The sequence below is a fragment of the Onthophagus taurus genome, chromosome 7, assembly GCF_036711975.1.
Source record: "Onthophagus taurus isolate NC chromosome 7, IU_Otau_3.0, whole genome shotgun sequence".
In the NCBI taxonomy this organism is placed as follows: Eukaryota; Metazoa; Arthropoda; class Insecta; order Coleoptera; family Scarabaeidae; genus Onthophagus; species Onthophagus taurus.
Genome location: NC_091972.1, coordinates 1873754 through 1890490, shown reverse-complemented (window position 1 = coordinate 1890490; position 16737 = coordinate 1873754). Strand labels below are relative to the sequence as shown.

The 16737-nt window shown below is 32.0% G+C and overlaps 2 protein-coding genes across 3 annotated transcripts; one reads left to right on the top strand and one right to left on the bottom strand.

The window, feature by feature from the left end:
- Window positions 1-6612: 6612 nt before the first annotated feature.
- LOC111423669 (cytochrome P450 4c3-like) lies at window positions 6613-12323 on the top strand. 2 transcript variants are annotated; one of them, XM_023056938.2, is made up of 6 exons: window positions 6617-6809; window positions 6918-7204; window positions 7253-7447; window positions 7531-7716; window positions 10904-11238; window positions 11294-12323. In XM_023056938.2, the coding sequence occupies exons 2-6, from the start codon at window positions 7057-7059 to the stop codon at window positions 11876-11878; spliced, it is 1449 nt and encodes a 482-aa protein (XP_022912706.2). In that variant the 5' UTR covers window positions 6617-6809; window positions 6918-7056; the 3' UTR covers window positions 11879-12323. The 2 variants fall into 2 exon arrangements, with proteins under 2 accessions (XP_022912709.2, XP_022912706.2); XM_023056941.2 differs by lacking the exon at window positions 7531-7716 and having other exon boundaries at window positions 6613-6809.
- LOC111423670 (chondroitin proteoglycan-2-like) lies at window positions 11985-16625 on the bottom strand. The gene is made up of 3 exons (XM_023056942.2): window positions 16464-16625; window positions 12319-12546; window positions 11985-12252 (listed from the first exon to the last, which is right to left on the bottom strand). The coding sequence occupies exons 1-3, from the start codon at window positions 16513-16515 to the stop codon at window positions 12041-12043; spliced, it is 492 nt and encodes a 163-aa protein (XP_022912710.2). The 5' UTR covers window positions 16516-16625; the 3' UTR covers window positions 11985-12040.
- Between the last annotated feature and the right edge of the window lie 112 nt (window positions 16626-16737).

Below are 16737 nucleotides of genomic sequence, written 5' to 3'. Positions count from 1 at the left end.
CGATCACAATAACACATACTTCTCCATTCGTGAACCACAAGGAATTGCCATTAAAGATTTTTTGTGTCTAGAAAAAGTTATCAACACGAAATCAAGAAAAAGATATACAGGCTGTCCCGCAACGATTGTACAAAACTGCATCAGCGTATTCTACGATCAAAAATAAACAAAAAAAGCCTAATAAACATAGGTCCGAAAATGGACCATTTTCGAGATATTCAAAGATTTAGTTTCATAAGTTGATATTTTAACATCATGAATTTAAATTTGTTTTTATAATAATTAAGTCGTTACTATGATTACGATAAGTTGTCTAATCAAAAAAAAAAAATAATACTTCACGATATTATTATTTTACTATTTAATTTAATAAAACTATTAAGTATGGCTCCTATTAATTACTCCAAGGAAGAGATGGCGGATATGGTGTATTGTTACGGACTAGCTGATGGCAATGCGTCGTTAGCAGCTCGTCATTACGCGCAAAGGTTCCCGAACAGACGATTGCCTAATAGTCACACCTTTAGCAGACTATTTCTCAGATTAAAAGAAACGGGAAGCGTAACCCACAGCCATTCCACGGAGAGACATTACACAAGGCCGGTGGAATTAGAAGAAGCAGTTTTGAGAAGAGTCGATGAAAATGCCTCAACCAGCATTAGAAGAATTTCTGCACAAGAAAACATTAACAAAACAACCGTTCACCGCATTTTAAGGGAGCAGTTGCTTTATCCTTATCATTACAACACCGTTCAAGCTCTAACAGAAAATGATGGCGAAAAAAGAGAGATTTTTTGTAGGTGGGCCATACAGGAAGAGGTAGTAAACGTCAACTTTCCCATAAACATTGTATTTACGGATGAAGCAACATTTACTCAAAGCGGAATTTTTAATATTCATAATGCGCATGTTTGGAGCGATGAAAATCCCCATACAATACTAGAAACTCATCATCAGTGGCGATTCAGTGTTAATGTATGGGCTGGAGTTATAGGTGATCAGTTATTAGGTCCATTTTTTCTTCCAAAGAGATTGACAGCCGATGCCTACATACATTTTTTACAAAATGACCTTACAGAGGCATTTGATAAATTACCTCAACAAATTCTAGAAGATTGCTACTTTATGCACGATGGAGCACCAGCACATTATGCACGCGCTACTTGAGCATACTTAAATAACAGATTTGGCAATAAGTGGATTGGCCGAGGAGGGCCACCTCGTTCACCAGATTTAAATCCGTTAGATTTTTGGAACATTTAAAACAAATTGTTTATTCTGAAGACGTTCAAAATGTGCAGGATTTGAAGAATAAAATTAGTAACGCATTTGACACAGTAAAACAAATTCCTGGTATCTTTGAACGCATTAGAAGTTCATTTAGAAAACGTATCCGTTTGTGTTTAGAAGTAAATGGTGCGCATATTGAACATTTATTATGACATGAATCTTTTCCAATTTGTTAAATATTCGTTGTTTTTATGCTGGTTTTTTGCTTTGTTACTTGTTTTGTTAAATTATTAATGAACTGTATTAATTAACTTAATATTATCTTATTATTTATTAAACTTTATCTTAACCATCGTAACCATGGTAATCATATAATTACTGCATCTAAATCGTTAGAATTAATGATGTTTACAATAGGTCAGCTTATGAAACTAAAACTTTGAATATCTCGAAATTGGTCCATTTTCGGACCTATGTTTATTAGACTTTTCTTGTCTGTTTTCGGTCAGAGAATACGCTGATGCAGTATTGTACAATCGTTGCGGGACACCCTGTATACTAATCCAATTTTATCACAACACGCGATACTTATAATGATACAATATACGTCAAAACGGATTTGAAATCAAATTTCCTTATTCACCTTAATCTAATTAATTCGAAACCCGAAAGCATACCACGACAACATTTCATACGTCCCTAACTAATACAGCAGAACGTTGGATACGTCAACGCGACTTTGGGGGATATCTTTGGTGTCAGCTAATATACGTCGAGTTTGATGTTAACTCGATTATAACCACTAATTTTCGTATTAAGATGTTAAAGTTAATTGGATCAGACGATGCGAAATCGAGATGTGTACCTAAGGAAGCTAATAATTTGGTATATCTATTATTTATATACGTTTCATAAACATTTAAAATTTATTCGTGTATTACATCGTACCATTTAAAGTGATGAATGGCAATATATCACGTTTGTTTAAATTTTATGGTTTTGCGGTTTGATGTCGTTACGAGAGTGCGCTATCCAGATGAAATATCAATAACGGGACTAGTTGGTTTCACTAGATTCCTGCGGTATATTTCCATTGTTCAATTTATAAACCGGTCATTTATTCGGAAAAATCCACGCATCAATGCGTTCATATAATTTTACAAATTACAGGAATTCTACTACCTAAAAACTGTTAAATTCCAATCTAAAAGCTTTTTTCGCAGGTATTATGTATTAGAATAACGTTGCTTTAAAAATATTATCAATTCAATATCGGGTTAAGGTCGTGAATTACAATGGTTATTCACACGTGGATATTGCTGCATGTGTGAGGTTGTGATGTAATATGGGGTGAGAGTTGGCAAATATGCGGAACCTACAGCAAACACCGGAACAACGACGTCGACAACGTCAACGGAACCTGAATCCGCCGAAGAATCCGTTACCATGACATCGTCATGCGTTTTACTGAAAAAAACTTAAGCAAAAGTATTTGATACGCTGTACACGATCGTAAATAACTTTATCAGAGAGTTCAGAAAATTTGAATTTTCCGCATATAAAATACATGATTGAATATTTTACGTAGTAGATGATGCACCAAAATAAAGGTATTTTTAAAGAGAACCTAATAAATTTGTTTATTATTTTCTATACTAATTAAAAGCTTTAATTATGAAGGCCAATAAATTACAAGTAGCTTAATATTTTATAAAACTAGACTCAAATTTTGGGGTTATAATTCTTCATTAACAAAATAACCACATTTAGTACTCCTTATGTTGGATGCTATACGCCCTTTCGAAAATAATAAAAGTGGAGATAGCTTTGTTTATAACTTTTTTTTCTGTGTTTATGAACGTATTCTTAGAACAACCTGATTATACAGGTATATAATTCTTTTGTGATAAAAAACAATTTAAATTTTTGTCGCTCCAATCGATTTTTAACAACAAAAGATGTTTATACTACCAAAAATACCTATCGATTTATTATGTACTATGTAGGCAACTTTATCTACACTTACTACACCAAGAGAGTCAAAATTTTAAATAATTTGAATTTTGGAATGAGGCACATCGATGTTCCTTGCCGTAACGTGTTATTTAGAGACGTACGGCTAACCCCGAATGATTCTAGATCATGTGTTAGTTTCAGCGATCGTGCTAGTGCGAACTAGAACTAACACTAGACCTAGAACTAGAAACATTCGGGTTTAGCCGCACGTCTCTAAAGACGGCTAAACCCGAATGATTCTAGTTGTAGGTCTAGTGTTAGTTCCAGTGATAGTGGTAGTGTAAAATTAGAACTAACATTAGACCAAGAAGTAGAAACACTCAGATACTAGTTCTAGGTCTAGTGTTAGTTCTAGTTTTAATTCAATACAAATATGCAACCAATTAATAATTAATTATCGTACCCGACGTCATTATTGCAAGTATGCAACCAATATCACAGTGTAATACGCATCATAGGTAAATCGCGTATTGCAATAAAAATACTGTGATATTGGTTGCATACTTGCAATGATGACGAAATGTACAATAATTAATTAACACACTGTATATGATTTTAAGGATGCAGTTTAGTTAACGCTATTTAGTTAACGCTATTACATATCATACATCTCCAATAATGTTTAGAAACTATTGGATATCCCTAAATCTAAAAAACCATAAGAGTGCTATGAACTCCGAAGTGATTTGAAAACTTATCTGAAATCATCTTGTACACACTCTGGAAGACATGGTGCTTTCAAACAAATGTCAGAAAGAAATCTACTGAATGTAGTAGAGGTATAGTGGGAAGTTTTCTGTAAATCGTTGGACAAAACGTTGTAACATCTAAAGCAACCTCAGAAATTTTTGAAAACTATAGGTAATGTGTTGGAAAATCTTAGGAATCTTCTAGAACGTTTATTTATTATTAGAGCACTATATTCGGCATCATCTTTCTTTTATTAATGTGTATGCAACGAATATAACTATAATTGGTTTCTATCTTATAAAACACTTCAAAATAGTCTATGATTAGAAGTTTTCTGGAAAACTATGGCAAATCTTGTGCCATGCATGCATTGAGGTCTTATATATAATCTAGAGTGCGTATGCTGTTGTCCCCACCACGCCTAAAATGAAGCCAGAAGGATCGCCATGTTAGATGTACCAACTTAGCGGGAAATTCGAAATTGTTATATAACCAAAACAAAACATTAATTTTTTATTGATAAATAATTATTAATTATATGATATTTTAAAAGAACTTAATAATTTTTAGCCATAACCCTTATAATTAACATAAACTAAGAAGAAAATATTTAAAGCAATTCTGATTGATCACGTTAACCTTTGCTTATAAATAATTGTTAGTTTATTAAAAAAAAACTGAACAGTCCTCAATAATAAACTTTACTTGAACTTCAATTGAAAACCTCGGTGTAAGAAGGGAGTAGCTCCATTCTTCAAGACAAGGAGTTGTCCCCTTCTCACACCGAGGTCTTTAATTATTAATTCCAAGTCAAGTAACCAGAAACATTTTATGGACTGTTGTAAATAATCGTCCAACCTACCAAATTATAAAAAACATGTGTGAAACGAAAAGAATTCGAAAACTTTCAACAAAAATCAAATTTTAATAAAAATAACAATATGTTTATGAGAATTGTGAGGTTATAATTGTAGGTACAATAGAGACTTGAAACTATAGCTAAGTTCAGGTCGGTACATCCAACATGTCTGACATTCTGATTACCCCCACGGTTTATAGAACATAAGGTTACCTCATTCCCTATGCCTCTGTAGTATCGATTATTACCCCGCAAATTGACGTCACTGGTTCGATACAGTCAGAATAAAAGATAGCCTATACGTGCCTATACTGTGGTACAGTCTATATAAAATATTTAAACCTCGCATCGTGTTGTGTTGTTCATAGAATCAGCTACGTCACTGACCCACCTTGCCTCTCAGAGGAGGAGAATCGGTATTGGGTAACCTTATGTTCTATAGACCTTGGATTACCCCCATCACCACCACATACGCTCTCTAGGTTATATATAAGACCTCAATGCATGCATGTAAATCCCCGAATATATAAAAATCTCTGAAAGTTGTTTTAAGTTATTGTATGTTGTTGAAAAATCTGGAATGCTCTCAAAATATCTGTGGTAATCTTCTAGAAAATATAGGAAATTTGTTGAAAAATTACATATCTGTAAAAATTCTTTGAAATCGTAGTGAAGATTTTTTCTAAGTGCCATCAGGGAGTGATGGGAAAACTTCTGGAAAACATTGCCAATGTTTTGAAAAACCATTAAAGTCTTCTAGAACAATTTGGAAATTGTCTAAAGTATATTAGAAAGATTCAGTAAAATCTTGAAAATCATAGAAGTCTTTGAAAACTAAAATACATCTCCAATAACACCTAGAAACTACTGGAAATCGCAGAAAATACTTAGAAATTTTCTAGAAATCTATAATGCTTCCATATTATATCAAAACCCCATTAAAATTTCAAGCAGTATTCGAAAATCATTAAGTGAATCATCTGACTTGCTAGAAATCATCTTGTAAACACTCTGGAAAACCAATTCCTTCCAAACAAATCCCAAAAATCATTGAAAACTCTTGAAAAATACTACAAATTCTTGAAAACTTTTCTGTAAATGTTTGAAAAGCAATTTTAGAAATCCTTAACATCTATAGTAAATCTGTAAAAACACTTCAAAATACTCGAAGTATGATTGAAAGTTTTCTGGAAAACTGTAGAAAATCTTGTGCCATGCATATAAATTCCAGAATATATAAAAATCCCTGAAAATTTTCTGGTGAATCTCGGAAATGTTTTGAATAACTTTTGAAATCTTCTATAAAGTTTTGGAAATTGTCTAAAGAATGTTGGAAAGCATGTTTAAAATAGTCTAAAAATTTTTATAAATTCAAAAATATGATCTTTGACGCTAACAAAAAGAATTTGGAAAAGTTTAATAATTAAAGACATTAAGGACAGTGCACTCTATGTCGAAGAAGCTGAAGCATAAAATCTGCTTACTCTAACATTTTCACTAAATATAAAATAATCCACGAAATTTGAATAGTCATTTTAAATTTAATAAATAAAGTTGAGATTCTTGCAAAAATAATTATCTACTAATAATAATTAATTGTTATTTTACAGAATCATGTAAATGGTCAATATAATTCCAAGGAACTATATCAAAGTTAGTCTTTTCTTCAACAGATGGCACACTTAACATTATTTCAAAATAAAATTTTATTTTAAAATTAAACCTATTTTAATTATTTACAGTCGGGTCTTATTGTCTTAGTTTTATTTCGCATTTCGAAAACTCGTTATATTGTTTAATTTCTAAGTTTATCAAAGGATAAATTTATGTTTTGATAACTTTTGTTATTGCAATGTTTTTTTTAATTAAGCAGAAAAGATATTAATATAACGCAAACAGATAAAATGGATAATCCGTTATGAAGACATACTTTTTTACACAGTCGAAAACACACCTCAAGGCTGTAACAGTTAAATTTATACAAAGAAAAACACATTTTTTCATTAACACATAGGTGAGTAAAGTTATAGAGCATCTAAGAGTTTAAGTTTAGTTTTATAAAAATTATTAATAAGTAAGATACATCGAATCTTAAATCACTGTTATAACTATTTTCTTGAAGGTCAAATCGACACGAAATCTTATTACGTCGCTTAGTTATGGATGAGTACTATTAAAAGAACATCGCAATATATAAATAAGTGATAATACTTTTAAATATAACGAAATTTTGCTGTAAAATTAACTCGATTGTAGTTGAAATGTATTTGGTGTTAATTCTTTTTGCCGTTTTTTGCTTACAACTTTTGTACACAAAAAAATGGAAGTACAAGTCAATGGAGAATATTCCTGGGCCCCCACCCAATATTTTAATAGGAAATATGGGGCTTATGAAAGGAAATATTGAAGGTAAATTTTTATATTTTTAATTAAAAAATTAATTTTGTTTGTTTTTAGATATGTTTCATAATATAATTTCTTTAAACAAAACATTTGGAAAGTTTGTAAAAATATGGGTTAGTCCGATAACGCCAAAAATAGTGATAGCAGATCCAGGAGTGGCACAAAAAGTATTAAATTCCTCACTGAGTAAATCGTCACTTTACAACCATATGTTTCCCTTTTTGGGGAATGGTTTAGTGACATCACACGGTATTTAATAACTTCATTAAAATACTAACCCATTTAAATCTTTATACACTTTAGTAATATCATTAATCATTAATAAATTGTAGTTGATTTATGGAGAAAAGATAGAAAATTAACGAACGTTGCGTTTAACACGAAACTAATGGATCCTTACAATATTGCTTTTGAATATCATGGTAACCAATTGGTGTCAATGTTATATGAGAAAACTGGGTTAAACGCTTTAAATATAGTACCATTTGTAGATTTATATGCTCTTGATGTAATATGTGGTATGCAAAATAATTTTTTTTATTATTTTATTAAATTTTTCTGAATTTATTTAAATACAAAAGCTTTCTAGTTTAAAGGGTCTGTTGTAGTTAAATAAAAACATTGAACACTATCACTAGAAGTAACATTAGACCTAGAACTAGAAACATTTAAGTTTAGCCACGCGTCCCAAAACCACTAAACCCAAATGTTTCTTGTTCTAGGTTTTATGTTAGTTCTAGTTTTGGTTCAAAATATGCAACAATCTAGCACTGAATAACAATTAAAACTAGAACTAACACTAGACCTAGAACTAGAAAGTTTCGGGTTTAGCCGTGCGTCCTCAGACGTCTGAGCCGCACGTCTCTAAAGACGGCTAAACCCGAATGTTTCTAGTTCTAGGTATAGTGTCAGTACTACTTTTATACTAGCACTGTTACTATGTAGAACTAACAGTATACTTAGAACTAGAATCATTTGGGTTTGGCCGCACGTCTCTAAAGACGGCTAAACCCAAGTGATTCTAGTTCTAGGTATAGTGTCAGATCTAGTTTTATACTAGCACTGTTACTATATAGAACTAACACTATACTTAGAACTAGAATCATTTGGGTTTAGCCGCACGTCTCTAAAGACGGCTAAACCCGAATGTTTCTAGTTCTAGGTATAGTGTCAGTACTACTTCTATACTAGCACTGTTACTATGTAGAACTAACAGTATACTTAGAACTAGAATCATTTGGGTTTAGCCGCACGTCTCTAAAGACGGCTAAACCCGAATGATTCTAGTTCTAGGTATAGTGTCAGTTCTAGTTTTATACTAACACTGTTACTATGTAGAACTAACATTATACCTAGAACTAGAATCATTTGGGTTTAGCCGCACGTCTCTAAAGACGGCTAAACCCGAATGTTTCTAGTTCTAGGTATAGTGTCAGTACTAGTTTTATACTAACACTGTTACTATGTAGAACTAACATTATACCTAGAACTAGAATCATTTGGGTTTAGCCGCACGTCTCTAAAGACGGCTAAACCCGAATGTTTCTAGTTCTAGGTATAGTGTCAGTTCTAGTTTTATACTAACACTGTTACTATGTAGAACTAACATTATACCTAGAACTAGAATCATTTGGGTTTAGCCGCACGTCTCTAAAGACGGCTAAACCCGAATGTTTCTAGTTCTAGGTATAGTGTCAGTTCTAGTTTTATACTAACACTGTTACTATGTAGAACTAACATTATACCTAGAACTAGAATCATTTGGGTTTAGCCGCACGTCTCTAAAGACGGCTAAACCCGAATGTTTCTAGTTCTAGGTATAGTGTCAGTACTAGTTTTATACTAACACTGTTACTATGTAGAACTAACATTATACCTAAAACTAGAATCATTTGGGTTTAGCCGCACGTCTCTAAAGACGACTAAACCCGAATGATTCTAGTTCTAGGTATAGTGTCAGTTCTAGTTTTATACTAACACTGTTACTATGTAGAACTAACATTATACCTAGAACTAGAATCATTTGGGTTTAGCCGCACGTCTCTAAAGACGGCTAAACCCGAATGTTTCTAGTTCTAGGTATAGTGTCAGTACTAGTTTTATACTAACACTGTTACTATGTAGAACTAACATTATACCTAGAACTAGAATCATTTGGGTTTAGCCGCACGTCTCTAAAGACGGCTAAACCCGAATGATTCTAGTTCTAGGTATAGTGTCAGTTCTAGTTTTATACTAACACTGTTACTATGTAGAACTAACATTATACCTAGAACTAGAATCATTTGGGTTTAGCCGCACGTCTCTAAAGACGGCTAAACCCGAATGTTTCTAGTTCTAGGTATAGTGTCAGTACTAGTTTTATACTAACACTGTTACTATGTAGAACTAACATTATACCTAGAACTAGAATCATTTGGGTTTAGCCGCACGTCTCTAAAGACGGCTAAACCCGAATGATTCTAGTTCTAGGTATAGTGTCAGTTCTAGTTTTATACTAACACTGTTACTATGTAGAACTAACATTATACCTAGAACTAGAATCATTTGGGTTTAGCCGCACGTCTCTAAAGACGGCTAAACCCGAATGTTTCTAGTTCTAGGTATAGTGTCAGTACTAGTTTTATACTAACACTGTTACTATGTAGAACTAACATTATACCTAGAACTAGAATCATTTGGGTTTAGCCGCACGTCTCTAAAGACGGCTAAACCCGAATGTTTCTAGTTCTAGGTATAGTGTCAGTACTAGTTTTATACTAGCACTGTTACTATGTAGAACTAACACTATACCTAGAAATAGAATAATTTGGGTTTAGCTGCACGTTTCTCAAGGCGGTTAAATCCGAATGATTCTAGTCCTAGGTCTTGTGTTAGTTGCAGTGATAGTGCTAGTGTAAAACTAGAATTAACACTAGAGCTAGAATTAGAATCATTTGGGTTTAGCCATCTTTAGAGACGTGCGGCTTAATCCGAATGTTTCTAGTTCTAGGTATAATGTTAGTTCTACATAGTAACAGTGTTAGTATAAAACTAGAACTGACACTATACCTAGAACTAGAAACATTCGGGTTTAGCCGTCTTTAGAGACGTGCGGCTAAACCCAAATGATTCTAGTTCTAGGTATAATGTTAGTTCTACATAGTAACAGTGTTAGTATAAAACTAGAACTGACACTATACCTAGAACTAGAAACATTCGGGTTTAGCCGTCTTTAGAGACGTGCGTGATCTTGTGTTAGTTCTAGTAATAGTGCTACTGCAAAACTCGAATTAACACTAAACCGAGAACTAGAAACATTTAGATTTAGCCGCACGTTTCTCAAGATGGCTAAATCCGAATGATTCTAGTCTTAGGTCTTGTGTTAGTTCTAGTGATAGTGCTAGTGCAGTGTTAGTATAAAACTAGAACAGACACTATACCTAGAACTAGAATCATTCGGGTTTAGCCGTCTTTAGAGACGTGCGGCTAAACCCAAATGATCCTAGTTCTAGATATAGTCTTAGTTCTACATAGTAACAGTGCTAGCATAAAACTGGAACTAACACTACACCTAGAGCTAGAAACATTGGGGTTTAGCCGTCTTGAGAGACTCACGGCTAATCAGAATGTTTCTAATTCTAGGTCTAGTGTTAGTTCCAGTTATATTTCAGTGAGAATACATAACAAATAAAAATATATAACTTCTATTTCTGAATTATTTAGAAACAATGATTGGAGTAAGAACACACATCTTAAAAACTGGTGACATGGAATATTTAAATGCCAGATCACAGTTTTTAACAATAGTCATGAATAGAACATATTCTTTGTACAAAGGCTACAATTTCTTGTTCAAATTCACAAATGAATACCGTTTAAGTAAACGTTGCGAAGAAATTTTAAGAGATTTTTCAAAGTTTCTTATATCTGAATACATGAAGAACTCAAAAAGTCGATCAAATGACGACACGGATACTAAAAACGTTTTTGAAATTATCACGGAAGCTGGTTTAACGGGTGATAGATTAATCGATCACGTGAACACTTTCGTTGTTGCTGTAAGTACTTAAAAATAAAACTAAAGAATATTTTAATCTGTTTTGATTAAACTAGGGTCAAGATACGCCTGCTTCAACAATAGCTTACGCTTTATACGAAATCGCGCATAAACCTGAAATACAACGAAAAGTTGTTGAAGAATCAGTAGAAATTTTAGGTCGAGATAAAAATGTAACTATAACAAGAAATGATATGCACGGAATGGTTTATTTAGAAGCGTTAATAAAAGAAGCTTTAAGACATTACCCCGCTGTTCCAATGATTGAGAGAACTTTAGATGAAGATTTACAAGTTTCTGGAGGTATTGTACCAGCTGGTACAGATACAACGATAAATATTTACGCTATGCATCACGACGAGGAATTTTTTAAAGAACCTAATAAATTCGATCCAGATAGATTTTTACCGGCAAATAGCTCCAAAATTAATTTAAGCGGATTTTTACCATTTTCAAAGGGGTCGAGAGATTGTATAGGAAAAACGTTTGCTATGTACCAAATGAAATCGGTTATTACAAAAGTTGTACGAAATTTTGAGTTGCTTCCGGCTGATCCACCAGTTAAACTTGTACTTACATCTGAGTTTGTTATGAAATCATCTAGTGGTAATCAAATACGAATCAAACCGAGGCAATTATAATATTGTATTGTTATATTATTTTTTTTTTTTAATGATATATTAATTCTTATTAAAATACAAATTTATTTATATCAAAAATATGATGACACATGAAAAATTCTAGACCTGTGACATTATCAAGTTTTATTCAAATAGCTTTAGATAAAATAATTATTACTGTTTTTATGTACACGTAGATTTACAAGTACTCTCTCCAGCTTCAACACATTTTTGTAACATCTCAGAAAATTCCAGTCCACTGGGACAATGAAAAAGAACAGCTTCTCCATTTTTACATTTATACGATTTAGTGCAATCATGCGGATGAGCGATAAAGGGCATTACTAATTCGTATTCGTCACAAAATTTTTTTGGGTCACAAACACTTGAATTATCTAAAATTAATAATCATTTATTATAATATTTTAATTGCTTCTGCTTAATATAATTATAATACTTACAATCACTCTGCGAACATTCTTTATTTCTTGCATCACAATTACCATTTCCTGATGTAACACATTTTTGTAACTCTTCAGAAAACTCTTCTCCATTAGGACAATTGTAAATTACGGCTTCTCCATTTTTACATTTAAACGATTTTGAACAGGTACTTGGGTGTGCGATAAACGGCATCAGTGATTCATGCTCTTGACAAAGTGCGTTTATATCACAAGCACTTATATTATCTAAAAAAAATTTTAATATAACTAAACTTCGGAACTATTATTTTTCTTAATTGCAAAATAATGATATGTCAAATGAAGTGATTCTAATAATTCATAATTTATCGTTTTATGATGTCATACGGTTATGACCAGGGCACGGAACTTTTGTAACAAAACGATACGATTTCCCCCCTCCACTCGTTCTCAGAAAATCTTGATTAAAAAACAGCATACTGTTCAGTGGGAAATTAAAATTTCAAGTTAGAAAAAAATTATGTTAACAAAAATTGTTCCTGAAATAATTCTAAACAAACTTTGTCAAAAATTTTTTTTGATTTAATCAATAATTAAGGAGATAACCTTAAAATAATAATTTTTCCGTTTTTATACATAATTATACTTAGATGCTTAATTAATAAAGATGTAAAAATTTTTTATTAAGATAATTGATTCAAAATCGAAATTGAATCAAATTTTATTTAAAACATTTTTTAATAAAAACAATAATTGTTGAGATAATTAATTTTGATAGCATACTATTCAGAGGGAAATTATTTAAATTTCAAGTTAGCAAAAAAATGTATTAACAAACACTGTTCCTGAAGTAATTCTAAACAAATGTTGTTAATAAAAATTTTTGATTTGATCAATAATTAAGAAAATAATATCAAAAAAATTTTTATATACAGGGTGGTTCAGTTTTTAATCGGGAAACTTTACTAGGACGTAGTACTTGCTAAAATAACACAAGTTTTTTATATAAACATAGGGTCGCAACTCTTTTGTTTTCGAGCTATGAGCGATCAAAGTTGAGCTAAAAATTTACATTTTATTATTTATTTCGGCTATAAGTAAACCGAAGAATTTGAAATTTGGTATGTATTTACTACTGGTTAACATCTTGTTTTCTAGCATACCTTAAGCTTCCCTAGCGCCCTCTAAGGGGATGAAATTCACCACCCCCTTGGTTCTTTTTAGAAGAACTTTTTAACGCCATGGAGTATTAACATAAAAAAATATTGGTTATAAAGCTCATTCTTTAATGGTACTTTTTTGTCTCTTTAGTTTTTTTCCTAAAATTGATAGTTTTTGTGTAAAAAAATGGAATGTCGTGCCATGTACCGCCATGCTTAGCTAAAATTACTCTAAAAGTTGGCTTTGATTTTCAAAAAACAATTTATGTTTGTATTGAGACGAGCTGTTAGTTACGTTAAATCCTCTTAATTGTTGACAATTATTGAAAATATTTCTTGATTGTTATTAAGTAAAAGTATCATTATTTTTTTATTGTTAATCATTGTTTAAAAAACTAGGAAAAATTGATCATGCCACGATTATTTTCGACAGAAGATTTTATTTATGGTTTTTGTGATGGAAATGCGGAAGCGGCATCTAGAGAATACGCTAGAAGGTTTCCTAATAGAAGATGTCCTGATCCTCAGGTATTTATCAATACACATCAACGTTTTCGACAATATGGTTTAAATACCCAGCAAGTACGAAATAATCAAAATAACAGAAACCAAAGAGCAATTTTAAACCTTTTTGATAATGACAGCACATTAAGCAGTCGCATAGCTGCTAGACTACTTCAAGCTCAAAATTTACGAGTCTCAAGAAGTACAATTTTACGAACTCTGAAGAAGGACCACAGGAAACCCTATCGTTTTCAACCTGTACAAAATTTAAGACCTGAAGATGGTCCTAAAAGAGTAACTTTCTGTAGGTGGTTTGTACAGTCTGTTGAACGTGACCAAAATTTTTGTAAGAAGATTTTGTGGACAGATGAAGCCACGTTTACAAGAAAAGGGTGCCGTAAATTACCATAACTTACATAGTTGGGAGCATGAAAATCCCCATGCAATACGTCCAAAAACCTACCAAACAGAGTTTAGTTTTAATGTGTGGATGGGTGTCATTAATAATAACCTCTGTGGGCCTTATTTTTTAAATTTTTTGCAAAACGATTTGGCGGAATGTTTATCGGACGTTCCTCTAGGTGATCTGGAGCAACATTGGCTTCAGATGGATGGGGCACCATCGCATTACAGCGCTAACGTACGTGCATGGTCATAGACGGATAGGACGACTAGGTCCTGTCAATTATCAAGAGGCAAACCGAGGTCCCGTTGCCTGGCCACCAAGGTCTCCTGATCTTAACGTTTTAGATTTTTTTGTGTGGGGCTATATGAAAAATCTAGTTTACGCCGCTCCAATAAACACTCGGGAAGAACTGTTGGGAAAAATAAAAGACGCTGCTAACACTTTAAGGAACAATCCGTTTCAAATATTAGCAGCAGTTAATTCTGTTGTTACAAGATGCCAAAAATGCATTGATAACAATGGCATGCATTTTGAACAATTTTTAAATTAATTGTGTTTATTTTTGTAATGAGTTTTTTTGATAAATTTGTTTCATTTTGATTCTTAATTAGTTTTCTGTTTGTTTTTTAACATTTTTCTCTTGTAATTTCCATTTTTTTAGTATACTATTTAATTTATTATTAAATGTTACTTATCTTTTGAATGATTATTTTAACTTAAATTTAATTAAATTTTTTATTACTTTAATGAGAAAACAAGTCAAGAGACGAAATCGTAAATAATTTGTGTTATTGTGTTAGCCCAAAATCCTGGTAAGTTTACATCTTCCATAGCCAACTTAAAATTTTGTTTTTTATTGTAGGTAGCGCTTTGCCGCGCAATGTAACATATTTTATTTTTTTACGCAAAAACTATCAATTTTAAGAGAAATACTAAAGAGACAAAAAAGAACCACTAAAGAATGAGCTGTACAACCCATATTTTTCTATGTTAATATTGCATTGCGTTAAAAAGTTCTTCTAAAAAGAACCAAGGGGGTGGTGAATTTCATCCCATTAGAGGGCGCTAGGGAAGCTTAAGGTATGCTAGAAAACAAGATGTTAACCAGTAGTAAATACATACCAAATTTCAAATTCTTCGGTTTACTTATAGCCGAAATAAATAATAAAATGTAAATTTTTAGCTCAACTTTGATCGCTCATAGCTCGAAAACAAAAGAGTTGCGACCCTATGTTTATATAAAAAACTTGTGTTATTTTGGCAAGTACTACGTCCTAGTAAAGTTTCCCGATTAAAAACTGAACCACCCTGTATATATTTTTTTTATTGAGAAAATCGTTTTAGAATTTAATTTAGAACAACTTTTGTATGAAATTTTCTGCTAAAAACGAGTGGAGGGGGGAAATCGTATCGTTTTGTTACAAAAGTTCCGTGCCCTAGTTATGACTATGCGTTTAACGAGCTTAGAGCGGTTCTTATTGCACTGGAAATATGAATTTATATTTTGTGAACGAGAGGAAATGAATTCATTAAATTGACCACAAGATACTCTACATGTACGTCTATGGCCCAGAACTTGTAAAGTTTGAAAATCAAAGTTATGGCTACTATGCGTGATTCCATAGTAGCCAAAGAGCCTTAGAGATTACGGAAAAGTTTGACTAAATGAAGAACCACTACTAAAGGATTTACTCCAAAAAATGTATTTATTTTATGCGTCGAAGGACATCCAACAACAAGGAGAAGTCTACAAACAACCGATATGGCAAGTAATAAATCAATAGGTTAGATCTCTTCCCAGTGATGAAACATGGAATACTTAGCGATCTACGGGATGCTGATCCTATGTCGATAATAAAAGACAAAATTCCTCTGCTATTGGGATCAGGAGTCTATAAACTCAAAGCCAATTGATTATCACGTCACTTAGCAGCAAAATACAAAAAAAATATGTTATCGTTTCTCTTCTTTTGCATAAAATCTTGGTTAGTATAACCATATACGAAAAAAAAAGTTAAAAACCTAACAAATGATTAATTACCTTAATTCTATAAAGAAATATTCTTCGATTAACTTTAAAAAAATCGTTAAATGATTTATTCAAAATATCTTACCTAAAGTACATAGAAACACCGCCAACAGAAATACACAGTAAAACATTTTCATCTTTAATAGAGATTTGTGTCCGTATTAAGTCACTAAACTATTAGAGGATACATGGATAGCAACGTCTAAAATTTCACTTAGATAATTGATAAAAACTACTCAGAATTAGATAACAATTATACATCACATCATCGTTCACAATAAAATGTAATTTATTAATAAATTTAATGTAATCGTTAATGGAAAAATTTTATTAAACGCATTTATATTAATTAGTAGTTT

Bases quoted from the DNA above. Each gene is read 5' to 3' on its own strand.
- LOC111423669 (XM_023056938.2), top strand. From the start codon at position 7,057: ATGTATTTGGTGTTAATTCTTTTTGCCGTTTTTTGCTTACAACTTTTG. The intron at 7,448-7,530 runs GTATTTAATAAC...AATAAATTGTAG, and splicing joins TGGTTTAGTGACATCACACG to TTGATTTATGGAGAAAAGAT. The intron at 11,239-11,293 runs GTAAGTACTTAA...TGATTAAACTAG, and splicing joins TGAACACTTTCGTTGTTGCT to GGTCAAGATACGCCTGCTTC.
- LOC111423670 (XM_023056942.2), bottom strand. From the start codon at position 16,515: ATGAAAATGTTTTACTGTGTATTTCTGTTGGCGGTGTTTCTATGTACT. The intron at 12,547-16,463 runs GTAAGATATTTT...AATTTTTTTTAG, and splicing joins GGTGTTTCTATGTACTTTAG to ATAATATAAGTGCTTGTGAT. The intron at 12,253-12,318 runs GTAAGTATTATA...TATTAATTTTAG, and splicing joins AGAATGTTCGCAGAGTGATT to ATAATTCAAGTGTTTGTGAC.